The sequence below is a fragment of the Heteronotia binoei genome, chromosome 6 (assembly GCF_032191835.1).
Source record: "Heteronotia binoei isolate CCM8104 ecotype False Entrance Well chromosome 6, APGP_CSIRO_Hbin_v1, whole genome shotgun sequence".
Classification (NCBI taxonomy): domain Eukaryota; kingdom Metazoa; phylum Chordata; class Lepidosauria; order Squamata; family Gekkonidae; genus Heteronotia; species Heteronotia binoei.
The window spans coordinates 135,320,268-135,338,246 of NC_083228.1; the positions used below are offsets into that span (position 1 = coordinate 135,320,268).

The following is a 17,979-nucleotide window of genomic DNA, read 5'->3' on the forward strand; positions in this document are numbered from 1 at the left end:
TTTAGGTCAAGGGATTCAACTTTAAACTCGGAGGGACGGTGGCACAGTGGTAGAGCATCTGCTTGGTAAACGTAAGGTCCCAGGTTCAACCCCCGGCATCTCCAACTGAAAAGGGTCCAGGCAACAAGCAGGTACGAAAATCCTCAGCTTGAGACCCTGGAGAGCTGCTGCCAGTCTGAGTAGACAATACTGCCTTTGATAGACCGAGGGTCTGATTCAGTAGAAGGCAGCTTCATGTGTTCATATGTTGCTTCTTACTCCAGCATCTTATTAATGAATAGTGGACTACCTAAGCCAGGGGTGGTCGAACTGTGGCTCGGGAACCACACGTGGCTCTTTCGCACATATTGTGTGGTTCTTAAAATCAGTCAAGGTTCTTAAAATCACTTCCCCAAGCTAGTTAGCAGAGAGCACTGAGATCTAGTTCTCAAAACCTTTTAAAAATCCCTGGGCCAAGAGAGGCTAGATTGAAAACAACGAGGGAGCAAGCCTTTTCAGCGATGGCCCCCCGATGGTGGAATCAACTCCCAGAGGTGGTGCGAGCCCTGCGGGACTTGAATCAGTTCCGCAGGGCTTGCAAAACCATCCTCTTTCAGCTTGCTTTTAAGACAGAACCCGGCTAAATTGACTTGTAGCCACCTAGCCATCTTATACATGACTGTGAAACTGTAGCACCTTAACCATCAACTTTTAACTTATAACAGCTGTTTTATCTATTTTAATTTAATCTAGAACGGTAACTTAATTGTATTTTAATCTGCCTTTGTCTCGATTGTATTTTATCGAAATCATGGTTGTCCCATGTCTGTGAGCCGCCTTGAGCCTGCCTTTGGCGGGGGAGGGTGGGATACAAAAATATACTTTACTTACATTTAAAGTTGCTTTCTTTCCATCTCTCCCCCCCCCACCCCATTTGCCTGCCTTCCTTCCTTCCGACTCTCAAAAGATCTGACGCTCGTGTCTTGTGGCACTCCCAACATCTGACATTTATTCTATGTGGCTCTTCCATTAAGCGAGTTTGGCCACCCCCTGATCTAGGCAACTCTGTGCTGCATTCATTGGTCTTAAAAACTGAAGCTCCCTTGGGCAGCTTTTTCATACCCCCGTGATACCCACCCACATCACACAATTCAAGAATGGCTTGCCGCTCTTCCAACACTCAAATCTCCCAAACTGACGTGGCCCAAAAAGAAAAGAAAAAGGCGTATTTTGTGCCCACGCGCAGCCACGCTTGCAACGCTTCACCAAGCCGGAGACGCTGGCTGAGTTGAGCCACGTTGGTTCCTGCTCTTGGCAGGCGCCCCCTGCTGGCCAGGACAAGCTCCTCCTCTCCCATCCTCCTGAGAATCCTTCGGGCTTCAAACGTGTTTCGAGCTCTTGGATGCTGGGGGACAGCTCATCCTTCCGAAGGCCTGGGCGGTTCTCCCCGAAAGAAAGCAGTGCGGAAACCCCTGCTGGGCCGGACAGTCGGAACCGGGCTCGGGAAAAGCCCGCCCTGGGGACAAAACCTACCCAGGTGACGCCGGACGGGGGACAGCACCACACGTCACCTTGGTTTAGCAATGTTCTTTTTTTTTTATTTCCAGTTTACGGTGAAAAGATGCCTTTAAATCTTCAATTAAATACTCCATAAAGAAAAAAAAAGCAAAAAAATATTTACAAATTCATGTGACCGGTAATTGAATCTTCGTTTTCTCCTCCCCCCCTTTTTTTAATTACAGGCGTGGCTCCCTTTAAACTGTCCAGAGTGGACAAAGCGGATTGCGAAACCGTGGCCCTGTGTGTGTGTGTGTGTGTGTGGGTGGGGGGGAAGGGGTGGGTGGAAGTGGGAACTGGGCTGAGGAGCCAATAAAGAAAGCACGGTGGTGGGTGGGCGGGCTAGGCAACACATCCCCCCCACCCCCTGCCAGTGATGTTCGAGCAGCTCCCCCCCCCAAAAAAAAAACCCAAGGTGGATGTTTTGAAATGATTTTTTTTCCTTTTAAAAAATAATAACAAATCCATCGAGAGGTTTGTGTGATTCCAGGCGGTGATTCGAGGGTGCGAGTCAGTGTATGGGGGGGGGAAGGGGTGAGGGAACAAAAAGGGGGAAAAAAGAGGACGAAAGTCTGCGGACGCTAGAGTCCTATCCTCCCAAACCTCCAAAAAAGATTTAATAAGTCTATATTTATATTTTATATATATATTTATATACTCTCTCTATATTTCAGCAATAACTGGGAAGGGTGGGCGGGTGGGCGGCGGGGGGGGGAAGCGGCAGTCATCGGCCTCCCCCTGACCCTCTTCCGGAGACGTGTTTCGGGGGTGCTTTGCAAACTGCAAAAGTCGGGGGGGGGGGGGCCGCCCCTCCCGCACGTTAAAATCATCCAGGTGCGCCCGGAGGGCGGGAGGGGATTGAGCGGCGCTCCCACAGCAACACTTACCTCCTTCGGCATCAATTTATTATCGTCAGACACAAACCAATACAGGCCTTTAAAACAAAACGAGAAAAAAAAAACCCCAACAAAAAAAAAATCAAAGGAAGGAGAAGTCCTAAAGGGGAGAAGGGGAGGGAGGGCAGCGGTGCTCGGACCCGCTGGCCCTTCCCTCCACGCTACCCCCACTGAGGAAGTCCAAGGCTCCGGGGAACGGGGGGTGGGTGGGTGGGAGCAGCTTGGCGGGCTCGGTCGGGCCGCCCCCCCCCCCGCCCCTTCCCGGTGCCGGCACTCAGTTGTTGTCGGATTCGTCCTCGGCTTCCCGCAGCCAAGTGTAGAAAGCGGTGACCGATTTGAGCGCGACCCCCTTCCCTTGCTGCTCGGCCGGGTCTTTGCTCGACTCCCACTTGTAGAAGGCTTCCTCTTTAATCACGTCCTCGTCGTACAAAGTGTCAAAGAACACGCGGAGCAGATCTGGAGGTGCAGAGAGAGAGAGAGGAATAAGCTGCAGCTCCAAGACACTCTTCCACCACCCCGAACAGAGAAAGGCTGGTTGAAATTTTTGGTACATCGCCTCATAGTTCTCATGTCACCACTGCCAATTTCCACTGTAAGGAGACAGCTCAATTATACAGCAACATGTCCAAACTCCATGGCGGAGCTGGCCAAAAATAATAAACGTCAGACGTTTGAGATCTGCAACACACGAATGTCAGATGTTTGACAGAGGAAGGAAGGAAGGTGGGGAGAGAGAGGTGGAAAGAAAGCAACTTTAACTTTAAACGCCTTCTCCAAGCTGCTGGCTGGCTTGGCGAAGTGATTTTTAAAGAAAGAAACGGCTTCTCCAAGCTGGCCGACAGGATGGTGTGGGGGGGGGGCCTTGAGAGCCACACAATGTGCGTGAAAAGAGCCACATGTGGTTCCCAGAGCTGCAGTTTGGCCACCCCTGCTGCATAGCGACATGCAGGCCCTGAAGAGACTGGTCAGGAATGCTGTAAAATCAGGACCGACAACTTTGAGGTGCGGCCTGGAGTCCTCCTGCTGCTCCCCTGGTGAAAATGGCTGCTTTGCGTTGCGTGCTGCTGAAGTCCCTCCCCTCTTAAAATCTCCACACACAGCCCCCCTCAGCTCTGCCACTCAAAACCTCCAGGTATCTCCCCACACAGAGCTAGCAACCCTACATATAATCAAAGCGTCCATAAAAAAAAAAAAACACAATCCAACAAAATCAGCAACGTTAAAACCACAAAACCAAGCAGGGGCGGTTTAAAGAAACTGAAAAGCAGAACGAAGACCCGAGTCCAGTGCCACCTTTAAGACTAACCAAGTTTAATTCTGGGTAGAAGCTGGACTTATAAGCAACCTTACCAGCCCCCGAGGAGAGAGTAGGGGACTCCCCACCCCATTTCAAGGGATCCTGCCAACCACCGGCCACGAGGCTGGCGGGCGAAGCCCCGCTTCCAACAGCCATGACATCCCCAACGTGATGACACTCTGCGACATCATCATATCCCCCCCTCCCCCCCCCAAAAAAAAGCTGCGCAAGACCTTAGAACGGGGGTGGCCAAACTGTGGCTCTTTCACACATGGCGTGCGGCTTGGGAGATATCTGTCTCTTTAAATCACTTCTCTAAGCCATACCAGCCGGTGGCTTGGAGAATGCATTTAAAGTTGTACTCTCTACACCTCTTCCCCCCTCCCCATCTCTTTAGCCTCCTCCCTTCCTTCGGCTCTCAAACATCTGATGTTCGCGTCCTGCGGCTCTCACACATCTGACGTTTATTCTATGTGGCTCTTACGTTAAGCCAGTTTTGGCCACCCCTGGCCTAGAACCTGGAAACGCTGGGCCTGGGCGTCCCACTTACTTGCCGGCTGGTCCAGCTTCACCACGAGGGCCTGCAGGGCGTAGAGGGCCTGGAGCTCTTTGTGCTCGTCGCTCACGTATTTCTGCAGCAGCTTGGTGCGGCTCTTGATCACCGAGCTGTCCATCCGGTAGGGGTTCTCGACTGCAGGGGCAGGAGGAGGAAAGGATCGCTCACCACCTTTGTCCGTTTCTGACCTGCCTTTCAAGCCCCGACAAAGACCTACGTAGCTCTCGCCTTCCACTGCTACTCGGCGGCAGAGCATCTGTTTGCCGCGCATTTGTCTGATTTTGACTGTTAGCCACCCTGAGTCCGCTTGCGGAGAGGGCGGGATAAAAGTCGAAAGTGATAAATAAGTCACAAATAATAATAAAAAGTCCACGGTTCGATCCCCGGGATCTCCAGTTTAAATAAAACCCCAAAAGGACCAGGCAGTAGGTGATATGAAAGACCTTTGCCCGAGATCCCAAGGGGCCGCTGCCAGTCTGAGTAGATAGGACTGGCCCTTGCTGGACTAATGGTCTGATTCAGGTACTGTGCCTTTCGGGCCCTATTGGGGTGGAGAGGCCCCCTAAAAATGTTCACCGTAATGATAAAACAATACTTTTTAAAATGAACATGTTTCACAATATAGGAAGTTCCCAGATGGTCCCAAAAATCCTCTGAATCCCACACCTGGGAGGCAATCAGCGGAAGGCCTCAGCCTCTCTGCCCTGTCACTGGCTGTCCGGAGGTACTGATTGGCCACTGTGTGAGACAGGATGCTGGACTAGAGCGACCACTGGTCTGATCCAGCAGGGCTCTTCTGATGTCCTTATGAAGGCATCGGCCTCCATGCCCTGCTGTTGGCCCTCCAGAGGAACTGGTTGGCCACTGTGTGTGACAGGCTGATGGACTAGATTGGCCTCTGGTCTGATCCAGCAGGGCTCTTCTGATATTCATATGAAGGCATCGGCCTCCGTGAACTGTTGTTGGCCCTCCAGAGAAACTGGCTGGCCACTTTGTGAGAGGATGCTGTACTGGATGGACCACTGCTCTGATCCAGCAGGGCTCTTCTGATGTTCTTATGAAGGCCTCAGCCTTTATGCCCTGCTGTCAGTCATCTGGATGAACTGGTTGGCCACTGTGAAACAGGATGCTGGACTCGAAGGACCACTGGTCTGATTCCGCAGGGCTCTTCTGATGTCCTTATGAAGGCATCGGCCTCCATGCCCTGCTGTTGGCCCTCCAGAGGAACTGGTTGGCCACTGTGTGAGATAGGATGCTAGACTAGGTGGACCACTGGTCTGATCCAGCAGGGCTCTTCTGATATTCATATGAAGGCATCGGCCTCCGTGAACTGTTGTTGGCCCTCCAGAGAAACTGGCTGGCCACTTTGTGAGAGGATGCTGTACTGGATGGACCACTGCTCTGATCCAGCAAGCCTGTGTGAGACAGACAGCCGCTGTGTGAGACGGGATACTGTACTGGATGGGCCATTGGTCTGATTGAGTAGGACTCTTTTATTTTCTTATGAAGGTCTCAGCCACTCTGCCCTGTTGCTGGACTAGATGGACTATAAGTCTGATCTAGCAAGGCTTTTGAGATATTCTTATTGTATGTACACTTCAAATCCAAAAGGAGATTGGGGGCCTCATTGCCTGGCCCCCAAGTAGGCCATGCCTCTTGTACCTTCCCTAAAAAGCCCCTCAGTGATTGCCCACTGTTGAAAGGCCCCATTGCCAGCTGGAGGAGGCAACATTAAAGCTAGGTTGACCAATAAGATCATTTCATAAGATGGTAAGCAGGCCTTCTTTTGTAGCAGGAACTCCTTTGCATATTAGGCCACACCCCCTGAAGTAGGCAATCCTCCTTGCACTTACAGAAGGCCCTGTAAGCTTTTGGAGGATTGGCTACATCAGGGGGTGTAGCCTAATACGCAAAGGAGTTCCTGCTACAAAAAAAGTCCTGATTGTAAGAGGAGTCATGTTGGATCAAGCAAATGGGCTATCCGGTCTAATACTGTGTCACACAGCAGCCAAAACCCAGGTGTCATCAGGAGGTCCCACAAGTGGGACCAGAATTCCCCAAGCCCTCCCACTGTAGCTTCCCCCCACCAAGAATACAGAGCATCACTGCCCCAGACAGTGTTCCATCTATACTTTGGAGCTAGCAGCTACTGAAAGACCTGTGCTCCATTTCCTATGACAAACCAAGAAACTGAATGAAATTCGAGTGCCCTCGATAACCAGAGCACAACGCTCCCTGCCGATCACAGCTCCCTCCCCACCAGTGACACACACACACACACAGATGCTTACAGACAACAGCTGAATGGCACACCGACGTCATCAGGGCCCTGACAAACACGTTGGAGGAGAACTGCTGTTCGCTCAAGTTTGCCTGGCGGGAAAAGAAGATGCCAAGAGTGAGTATTCAGAAAGGACAGGCAAGAACGTTTAGCTCAGTTTCTAGCAAATGCCGAGGCATGACTGGCACATTTCTACGTATCTGGAGGAACTGCACAGAGCTCCAAGCATATTGGGATAAGATACCTGAGTATATACGAAACAGAGGATGGCTTTTTTTGGTGGTTAAAAGCAGCATTCCCTCTAAGCTGAGTTAGTGTGAGCTAGCCCACAGTTTTTCAGCCTCCGGCTCACACATTTTTGCCTTTGTTCAGGAAAAATGGCCCCGGAGCAAGCTAATGTATGCAGTAGCTCAAAACCTTTAATGCCAGCAGCTCACAAAGTAGAATTTTTGCTCACAAGACTCCACAGCTTAGAGGGAACATTGGTGGCAAGTACCATCAACTTGCACCAAACTTCTGGCTGCTCCATAAGGTTTTTGACGCAAGTCTGCTATCATCTCTATGCAGCAACCCTAGACTTCCTTGGTGGTACCAAATCCATGTACAAACCAGGGCTGACCCAGCTTAGGTTACGAGATCTGATGAGAATAGGCAATCCACTGAACTATCCAGGTCAAATCTGCCTGCATGTATAAAGCACTGGTCAAGTCATAGCTAACTTAGAGAGCCAGTTTGGTGTAGTGGTTAAGTGTGTGGACTCTTATCTGGGAGAACCGGGTTTGATTCCCCACTCCTCCACTTGCAGCTGCTGGAATGGCCTTGGGTCAGCCATAGCTCTGGCAGGAGTTGTCCTTGAAAGGTCAGCTGCTGGGAGAGCTCTCTCAGCCCCACCCACCTCACAGGGTGTCTGTCTCCTGAGAGCCAGTTTGGTGTAGTGGTTAAGTGTGTGGACTCTTATCTGGGAGAACTTGCAGCTGCTGGAATGGCCTTGGGTCAGCCATACTCCTGGCAGAGGTTGTCCTTGAAAGGGCAGCTGCTGTGAGAGTCCTCTCAGCCCCACCCACCTCACAGGGTGTCTGTTGTGGGGGGAGAAGATAAAGGAGATTGTGAGCCGCTCTGAGATTCGAAGTGGAGGGTGGGGTATAAATCTAATATCTTCTTATGGTAATCAACTGGTGTTTGTAAGGTCATCACTTGATGACACTCAGATATACTCATCAGATCTCCGTAACAGCATCCCATGGGATAACACCAAAGTAACCTCCTTCCTGAGTTAACTGCCAAAGACAGGAGCATCTTGTATCAAAATCATCATAAACCTCGGGCACAAGTTTCTGAACAGGTAATCTTTATACCTAGTGTTTTTTCAGCCGTTTTGTCCTGCACTAACAAACACAGGTCCTATTTGTGATTCGTTTAATCTGCTAAAAACATTCCCCTGATTCCACACTGCACACTTCTATTAAGAATTGCTGCGTCCATTCCCATATGTCTGATGAAGTCTGCTTAAGAGCATACGAAAGCTCACATTCTGAATAAATGGTCTTAAAGGTGCGACTTGTCTACTGCTTCATTTTATATTAGGTTTCTTTTCCAGATCTCCAACCATCACCACTGAGTATAATAACTTCAATATAGGCAGACGCCATGTCTCCCTCCTCTTCTTGCTTTCCAGCGTATTCTCTGTTGTTAATATGTCAAAATAATTAAATCAAAAGAGTTTCCGGCTCAACAATAGGAAGAACTTCCTGACTGTTAGAGCAGTTCCTCAGGGGAAAAGGCTTCCTGGAGAGCCAGTTTGGTGTAGTGGTGAAGTGTGCAGACTCTTATCTGGGAGAACCAGGTTTGATTCCCCACTCCTCCACTTGCACCTGCTGGAATGGCCTTGGGTCAGCCATCGCTCTGGCAGAGGTTGTCCTTGAAAGGGCAGCTGCTGAGAGAGCCCTCTCAGCCCCACCCACCTCACAGGGTGTCTGTCTCCTGAGAGGCAGTATGGTGTAGTGGCTAAGTTTGCGTACTCTTATCTGGGAGAACCGGGTTTGATTCCCCATTCCTCCACTTGCAGTTGCTAGAATGGCCTTGGGTTAGCCATTGCTCTGGCAGAGATTGTCCTTGAAAGGGCAGCTGCTGTAAGTGCTCTCTCAGCCCCACCCACCTCACAGGGTGTCTGTTGTGGGGGAGGAAGATAAAGGAGATTGTGAGCCGCTCTGAGATTCGGAGTAGAGGGCGGGATATAAATCCAATATCATCTTCTTCTCTGCCTCCCACCAACCAGCAAATCCAACCCAATTCCATCACTGAACACCCTGCTATCAAGCTTATGCTCACTTCGACCTTCCTGTAGTCTCCATCCAGGATCCTGTGGTTCTCCTGGTGCCTGCTGGTTTCCTGGATGCAGCTGACTAATGGCGACCCCGGGTGCTTTAATTTTGTTTTACCTCTTTCCAGACACAAATTGGTTCAAAACTGTTTCCTTTGCGGCACTTTTAAGATCATTGCTCACTGCACGGATCGACTGTTATAAGTCAGGGCTTCTTTTGTAGCAGGAACTCCTTTGCATCTTAGGCCACACACCCCAGATATAGCCAATCCTCCTGGAGCTGACAGTAGGCCCTATAACAATAGCCCTGTAAGCTCTTGGAGGATTGGCTACATCAGGGGTGTGTGGCCTAAGATGCAAAGGAGTTCCTGCTACAATAAAAGCCCTGAGCATAATATAACAAGACCACAGGAACCATGCTTGTGCACGATATAACATAAAGTCACTGCAACTACCAAGCAACTACTGTAACTACAAAGCAGTGTCCATTTTTATGATGCTGTTTGTAATCTTGATATACCCTTCAGGGTCATCTAGTCCAACCCCTTGCACAATGCAGGAAACTCACAAATTCCTTTCCCTAAATTCACAGGATCTTCATTGCTGTCGGATGGCCATCTGGCCTCTGTTTCAAAACCTCCAAGGAAGGAGAGCCCACCACCTCCCGAGGAAGCCTGTTCCACTGAGGAACCGCTCTAACGGTCAGGACGTTCTTCCTAACGTGGAGCCGGAAACTCTTTTGATTTAATTATATTAACATATTAACACAGATATGCGGATTTTAATATGTTGTTTTATTGTTATAAGCCGCCCTGAGCCTGCTTGTGGGATATGGCGGGATATACATTGAAAAATTAAAATTAAATCAAATCCATAGCCAAATATGTCATTAATTCCATAAGCATGTAGCATCTAACAACCTCCAACGGAAAGGACACTAATATGATCACAGTAACTCTCATTAATGTCCACGAAGTCCAGATCAAGATCCTGGAATTCTCTTCTTCGTTTCGATTCTGATCTTCTGCTAGTGGACCGAATACAACTCTTTCTGTTAGGATTAATTGAGGGATGCCACGAAGAACAATGCAGTCAAATAAATCTGCCCGGGGATAAATTTTTTATAGTAAAAAAGGTGCAGGAGCTCAGTAGCATATCTCATTTGCATATGCCCCGGGATCTGTGTGCAGCGGGAAGAGAAGAGAACTCCCCACTCCATGCAGACCCTGGCTGGAGGTTCAGAAGCTGTGCTCCTGTGAGCTCCTGCTGAATGAAAACCTTAGATCTCCTATATTAGGGGTGTCAAACATGCAGTTTGGGGGCCAAATCAGGCCCCTGGAGGGTTCCTATCAGGTCCCTGAGTAACTGGCTGCTTCTTTCTCCCTATCTCTTGCTCCCTTCTGCATAACTGCAAGACTTGCTCAATTGCACAGCAGAGCTACTGAGCCAAGCCTCTCTTCCTTCTATTGGCTGAGGCTCCTCCCCCAACAGTCCCCCGGGGGAAGGAAGGAAAGAGCCTGAGCTTCCTTTGCCCAGTTCCCTGGATTCCATGGAAGAAATACAAAGAAAGCATCTTTAAGACCAATGAGTGCTTAACGTTTTAAGCATGTTGTAAGTTTTTTAAAATATATATATTTGTATTTGTCTGTGTTCTTTATAAAATTTATTTCTCTGCTACTCAATCTTAAATAGGTACACGCATGACCCAGCCCTTAATGGCTCAGTCCAACCTGACATGGTCTGGCCCAACAAGCTGTGCTCCTCTGAGCTCCTGCTGAATTAAAACCTTAGATCTCCTATAACAGGGGTGTCGAACACGCAGTTTGGGGGCCAAATCAGGCCCTCGGAGGGCTCCCATCAGGCCCCGAGCAACTGGCCGTCCTCTGCTTCTTTCTCCCTATCTCTTGCTTCCTTCTGCATAACAGCTTACTTTGCAAGGCTTGCTCAACTGCACAGCAGAGCTACTGAGCCAAGCCTCTCTTCCTTCTATTGGCTGAGGCTCCTCCCCCAACAGTCCCCTGGGGAAGGTCTGGCTCAACAACCTGACATGGTCTGGCCCAACAAGGTCTCATTTATGTCAGATCCAGCCCTCATAACAAATGAGTTCCGAGACCCCTATTCTACATATTATTTTTCATTTGCATGTCTGTATTCCTGTAGCTGTGCTATGGACCCGATCGTAATTCAATGCCTGTCCCCACACCTTTTCATTCACTCTCCCCTTCATTCCCACACAGCACACCTTCCGGACAATTGCCGGCTCACCTCAATCCAGTCGAATATTCTTTGGTTATCTGCATTCTCTTTCAATAGCTTGTCTAGCTGCTTGCAGAGGTCTTCGGAGGTCAGCTCTTTGCGGCTGGGAGCGTCGGAGCTGTCGCCCATCGTGTACTCCACTTTCTGGAAGGGGCGGGAGGAGAAGGAAGCTGGTCAGAGCCGCAGGCCATGGCGGCTGCCGTAAGGAGCCCTTGCCCCACCGAGACTTGCAGCGGTCCACACGGGACGGGGAAAAGGACGGTAGCTGCAAGGAAACCCCTGGGGGTTACGGGGCTGCTCACCTGCTCCGTGATGAACTTATTGACGTCCTGGTCTTCGGGCAGGAATTCCTTCCAGCTAAGACCCCCTTCTCTCCACAGCGTTCCGGCCTTCTTGTGGCTCTGCAGAGAGGAAAGAGAAGCTCAGGACTGGTTCACGGGACACACAGAGACAATCCCCTTTTGCTGCCAGGCAAGTGTTCAACAGGGAGCTGCTCCCTCTAAGCTGTGGAGTCCTGTGAGCAAAAATGCTACTTCATGAGCTACTGGCATTAAGGTGGTGAGCTCCCGCATACATTAGTTTGCTCAGGGGCCGTTTTTCCTGAGCTAAAACAAAAACGAATGAGCCAGTCTCATTCTCTCAGCCTAACCCACCCTCAAGGGGTTGTTGTAAGGATTTTTTTAAAAAATAGAGAGGAGAGGAGGACCTAAGCTGCTCCACCACCACCCCCCTCCCCGAGGAGACAGGTAGGGAGTAAAGTTAGCAGAGTTGAAGCAGGCGATGCCTACTTAGAAAGATGCAGGAACGAAACAATCCCTCTGAAAGAAGGCTACCTATGCTTATTGATCCAGGTGGGGTAGCCGTGTTGGTCGGAAGCAGAACAAAGTAGGAGTCACGTCGCACCTTTAAGACCAACAAAGTTTTATTCCGAATGTAAGCTTTCATGCGCTCCAAAGCACACTTCATCAGACGAGGAATCCGGTACAGTGAGCAGGGCTGTATATAACTGGTAGGCAGTGGTTTAGAATGCAAGGCAGTACACATTTAAAATCCAGCGACAGAATAGCAGAATTAAAAAACTGAGCAAACCTACGATCTGGGCAGCACGAGCCTGCGAAAGCAATAAAGCAGTATCAAAGATTTCAGGTTTTCACGGCTGGTAACATCATTAGGGTTTGTAGAATCTTTCGGGCTCAAGTGCCGTGTTCTACTGGAGAAAGTTTTCCTTCCAGACATTTCGTTCTCAGCGGAGAACATCCTCAGTGGCGTTGCAGCCGGAGCAGGCGCTCAGACCTTCTTGGCTGCTGTGCATTGAGTGGGGCCAGGGCTGCTGGAGAGCTGCTATTTGTAGGCTGGAGGGGGTGTGGTGAGAGGGCAATTGGTTTGTGAATGTACCCATTGTTTGGTGGGGCTTGTTGCACAGCAGCCAAGAAGGTCAGAGCGCCTGCTCCGGCTGCAACGCCACTGAGGATGTTCTCCGCAGCTGAGAACGAAACGTCTGGAAGAAAAACTTTCTCCAGTAGAACACGGCACTTGAGCCCGAAAGATTCTACAAACCCTAATAAAGCAGTAATATGTCAAAATGTGAGAATGCCTGCCAATCATGATATATAACAGTGTGACTGACAGACATTCTCACATTTGGACACACTGTTTTATTGCTTTCGCAGGCTCATGCTACCCAGATCAAAGGTTTGCTCAGTTTGTTAATTTTACTGATCTGTCGCTGGCTCTTAAATTTGTACCGTTTTGCATTCTAAACCACCGCCTGCCAACTATATACAGCCCTGCTCTCTGTACCCGATGCCTCGTCTGATGAAGTGTGCTTGGAGCACATGAAAGGTTACGTTCTGAATAAAACCTTGTTGGTTACTGTGCTCGATAATGCAGTTCCACAAAATATAGTCCAGGGGTAGCTCAGGAGCCGCATGTGGCTCCTTCACACATATTGTGTGGTAGAGAACCAGTTTGGTGTAGTGGTTAAGTGCCAGCCTCTTATCTGGGAGAACCAGGTTTGATTCCCCACTCCTCCACTGGCACCTGCTGGAATGGCCTTGGGTCAGCATTGAAACAGCAGCTGCTGTAAGAGCTCTCTCAGCCCCACCACCTCACAGGGTGTCTGTTGTGGGAGAGGAAGGTAAAGGAGATTGTAAGCCGCTCTGAGACTCAGAGATTCGGAGTGGAGGGTGGGACATAAATCTAATATCTGCTTCTCTCAAAGCCTCCCACCGCCCTTGTTGGCCTGGACAATGCTTTTAAAGTTAAAGTTGCTTCCTTTCAACCTCTCCCTCCCTCCTCCATCTATCTTCCTTCCTTCCTTCCTTCCTGCTCTCAAACATCTGACGTTCCTGACTGGCGGCTCTCAAAACATCTGACGTTTATTGTGTGCCTCTTACATTAAGCAAGTTTGGCCACTCCAATATAGTCCTTAGGTGTTAAGTAGAGAACAAAGATAACACAACAGTTAATGTGATTCTGTAATGCACATTACAAAAAGCCCCAGCTTTGAAATGCTGCAAAACAACTTCAGAGGGAAGCTCGTTTTTGATGTTAGTCTTCCTCAGAAGACATTCTTTGCAAAGTCTTCGTCTGTGATTATTTCCCTGTTGTTTATAACTCTGCATTTATATTTGAAGCAAGCTGATCCTGCAACCTTCTCACAGGACGGTACAAAGCACGGGTGGTCAAACTTGCCTAACATAAGAGCCACATAGAATGAATGTCAGATGGTTGAGAGCCGCAAGACCTGAACAGATGTAGGTAGGTAGGTAGGTAGGTAGGTAGGTAGGTAGGAAGGAAGGAAGGAAGGAAGGAAGGAAGGAAGGAAGGAAGGAAGGAAGGAAGGAAGGAAGGAAGGAAGGAAGGAAGGCAAATAGATGAGGGAGGGATAGGTGGAAAGAAAGCAACTTTAACTTCACATGCATTCTCCAAGCCACTGGCTTGGCTTGGGGAAGTGATTTACAGAGAGAAATATCTCATCTAAGCCAGCTTGACGCGGTGGTGGGAGCTTTGAGAGCCACACGATGTGTTTGAAAAGAGACACACGTGGCTCCCGAGCCACAGTTTGGCCACCCCTGGTACAAAGCCTTCTGTCCTAACAAGGCTCTCGCTATATGCAAGCTGCTCCATCCTGCCCCCTGCAGGAGGAAAAGCCACTTACCATCCCTTTGCAAAGGAGGCCCAGGATCTCCAGCAGCAGAGTAGTGGCCTTGCCGATGGGCACCAAGGGCTTCGCAATCTCCCTGCAAAAAGCAGAAAGCGGCGGATCTCATTATAGGTACAAAAAGTGGACACGATGCAGGGGAGGGGGGCTGTGGTTCAGTGGAAGAGCCTCCGCTTTGCGTGCAGGAAGTCTTGGGTTCAATCCCGGGCACCGCCAATTAAAAGGACCAGGCAGCAAGCAATGCTGCCTTGGAGAGGTGCCGCTAGTCAAGGCAGACAACGCTCACCCTGCTAAGCCAATCAAGATAAGGCAGCTTCCTTTAGGTGGTGGCTCAGTGGCAGGGCCTCCGGTTGGCATGCAGGAGGTCCCAGGTTCGATCCCCGCCACCTCCAGTTCAAAGGACCAGGCAAGAAGCGAGGGGAAAGACCTCTCTTGGCCTGAGTCCCTGGAGAGCTCCAGCCAGTCTGAGCAGGCAACGCTGACCGTGAAAGGCCTATCAGGATAAAGCACTGTCCGTGGCTCAGCGGAAGAGGCTAAGTAGCCATCCGGCAGCAATGCCGATTCTGTGAACTTAGGCCCATCATGAGAAGGAGGGCAGGAAGGGCTGCATCAGTGCCTAGTTCTCGTGGCCTCTTCTTACCCACCCAAGAAAATGCTGATTGCCACTTTGGGATCAGGCAGCGATTTTCACCAGGCCAGTTTACCCAGGGATCCTGGAGAGTTTTTCCTCTCCTCCCCTCATCTTCTGGGCTTTTTGGAGCAGGGGTCACTGGGTGTGTGTGTGGGTGGGAAGAGGGGTACTTGTGAATTTCCTGCGTTGTGTCGGACTAGATGACTCTGGAGGTCCCTTCCAACTCTACGATTAGAACATAAGAGAAGCCATGCCGGATGGCCCCTCCAAGTAGGGTTGCCAAGTCCAATTCAAGAAATATATGGGGACTTGGGGGTGGAGCTAGGAGACACTGGGGGTGGAGCCAGGAGAAAGACTGTGACGGGTAATAGCTTCTTCCGATCAATATACTTCGATAATCTGGAACTGAAACGTATTTATGCAAAGACAACGCGCTGCTGAAAAGAATCAGGAAACAAAACTAAAAGGAAAGCTAAATTTATATCAACAAATACACTCACCCAACGCTCAGAGGTAATTTACAAGCAGTAAATTAATTTCTTACAGTGGGATTAATGATTTGGGAATCGTGTTATCGATAGTACTTCTCTTCAATATCTGAATCCCTTCTACAGAACATTCATAGCATCATTGAACATCCTATCTATTTTTGCAAGGAGAAGTCTGCGCGTCAACAAAAAACTACTTCTGAGTAGCGCATCCTTACGGACTCTCATGCGATGGACTTTTCTACCTCACACTGAATTCTTTATTGTTGTTTGGTTTATATAAATATATTTGTTTTGTGAATGGCTTTAAGTGCTCTATTGAAAGAGTGGTTAAGCTCTCCAAGTAATTTTCATTTCATAAATGAGGTTAGTGAATTTGAAAGTCTTCTTTAAGTGTTGTGAATAATTTCCTAAGAACACATTTCTCTTGGTTTGCAACTTCCTGTGTTCTTCCCTTGGGGTTTGCTCACCTGGGGATTGGCAACCCTACACCCAAGTCGAATACTCTGTGTCACACAGTGGCCAAAACCCAAGTGCCCACAGGAGGTCCACCTGTGGGGCCAGAACTCCAGAAACCCTCCCACTGTTGCCCCCCAAGCACCAAGAATACAGAGCCTCACCGCCCCAGACAGAATGTTCCGTCTATACCTTGTGGCTAACAGCCACTCATGGACCTCTGCTCCATGTTTACTCGTACATTTAAAGCTTATTCCAACGGATTTTTACAACAAAAATACCCCCCCCACACACACACACACACCAGATCACATCTAGTGTGTTTGACCCTATATGGTATTATGGGGTGAAGAGAAACATGGATCACTGGCTTTTTGATCCTGTTCTGTGTAACTGCGACTGGAAGAATCTGATTCTAGAACAGTCGTCCCCAACCTTTTTGGCCCCAGGGACCAATTTTGTGGAAGGCAACTTTTCCATGGCCCGGGGGTGGTGGGATTGCTATGGGATGATACAACTGTGCACTTTATTTTTGTGTGGTGGTAAAGTGTGTGGATTCTTATCTGGGAGAACTGGGTTTGATTCCCCAATTGCAGCTGCTGGAATGACCTTGGGTCAGTCATAGCTCTCGCAGAGTTGTCCTTGAAAGGGCAGCTTCTGGGAAAGCTCTCTCGGCCCCACCTACCTCACAGGGTGTCTGTTGTGGGGGAATAAGATAAAAGGAGATTGTGAGCTACTCTGAGATTCGGAGTGGAGGGCAGGATATAAATTCAATGTCTTGTTCTTCTTATTACTATTACTACATTGTAATATATAATGAAATAATTACGGTATACAACTCATGGCTAAGAGGCCACGGGCCGGTAGCAGTCCACGGCCCGGGGGTTGGGGACCCCTGTTCTAGAAGACCACCTGCCTAGCATGCGTACGGTCCCAGATTTAATCCCCGGTATCTCCGGCTAAAAGGACCAGGCAGAAGGTGATGGGAAAGACCTCTGCCTGAGACCCTGGAGAGCTGCTGCCAGTCTGAGCAGACAATACCCAAAAGGTAATTAACACATGGAATTCACAGCCACAGGAGGTGATGGCAGCTACAAGCATAGACAGCTTCAAGAGGGGATTAGAGAAACATCTGGAGCAGAGGTCCATCAGTGGCTATTAGCCACAGCGTATTTTTGGAACTCTCTGTCTGGGGCAGCGATGCTCTGTATTTTTGGTGCTGGGGGGGGGGGGCACAGTGGGAGGGCTTCTAGCGTCCTGGCCCCACTGGTGGACCTCCTGATGGCACTTGGGGGTTTTTGGCCACTGTGTGACACAGAGTGTTGGACTGGATGGGCCACTGGCCTGATCCAACATGGCTTCTCTTATGTTCTTATGTGACACAGAGTGTTGGACTGGATGGGCCACTGGCTTGGTCCAACATGGCTTCGCTTATGTTCTTACTGACCTTGATGAACCAAATGGCTGATTCCGCATAAGGAAGGTCCACGTGGGGGGGTGGAGGGAGAGAGAAGAGGGCAGAGTACCGGGCCAGCTTACCTAAACAGCTCTTCCATAGAGATGCCCCCTTCCCTCAGGATGGGGGTGATGATCTCTGCCAAGTACAGCCAGATGTGCGGAATATCAATCTCCATGTCCTCCCCGATTTCCAGGATCTCCTGCAGCCTGCGGTGGAGGAAAGGAAAGGGGGCCAATCAGGGTCTTGCAAAGCGGCCTGCAGAGACAGGGACGGCGCAGCTGCCACCCTCTCCCCAGCCAAAGCAGGGCGCGTGGGGGGGCGGGTCTCCGTTACCCTTTGTAGTATTGCTCCTTGGCGAGGGAGCCCCCCTTCACCAACTGGTACAGCAGCAGCCCCATGTGCTCGCGGGCGATGGTGCTCCGCTCCAGCGTTGACTCGATGCCGTTCCGGACGAAGATGTACAGCTGGGAGGGGCAGCCCAGTTCCTGCACGCACTGGAGCGCCTCCTGCAAAAAAGGGGAGTGAGAGAACAAAACAGGGACGATGACCCACGCAGAACAAAATAGGGATTATAACCCTTGGGTTTCCAAGGCAAGAGACGAACAGAGGCGGTTTGCCATTGACTGCCTCTGTACAGCAA

General features: G+C 49.8%; 1 protein-coding gene across 9 annotated transcripts in view; it reads right to left on the reverse strand.

Annotated features, from left to right (window-relative positions):
* Positions 1–1,555: 1,555 nt before the first annotated feature.
* EIF4G1 (eukaryotic translation initiation factor 4 gamma 1) overlaps positions 1,556–17,979 on the reverse strand; it is a 158,111-nt gene continuing 141,687 nt past the window's right edge. For all 9 annotated transcript variants that reach the window (XM_060242603.1, XM_060242602.1, XM_060242600.1 and 6 more), the window contains 8 exons: positions 17,673–17,845; positions 17,420–17,545; positions 14,303–14,384; positions 11,445–11,543; positions 11,152–11,286; positions 6,577–6,658; positions 4,280–4,420; positions 1,556–2,888 (listed from right to left, as the gene is read on the reverse strand). In XM_060242603.1, coding sequence (XP_060098586.1) covers positions 2,707–2,888; positions 4,280–4,420; positions 6,577–6,658; positions 11,152–11,286; positions 11,445–11,543; positions 14,303–14,384; positions 17,420–17,545; positions 17,673–17,845 — 1,020 coding nt within the window. In that variant the 3' untranslated portion in view covers positions 1,556–2,706. The remainder of the gene's footprint in view (positions 2,889–4,279; positions 4,421–6,576; positions 6,659–11,151; positions 11,287–11,444; positions 11,544–14,302; positions 14,385–17,419; positions 17,546–17,672; positions 17,846–17,979) is intronic.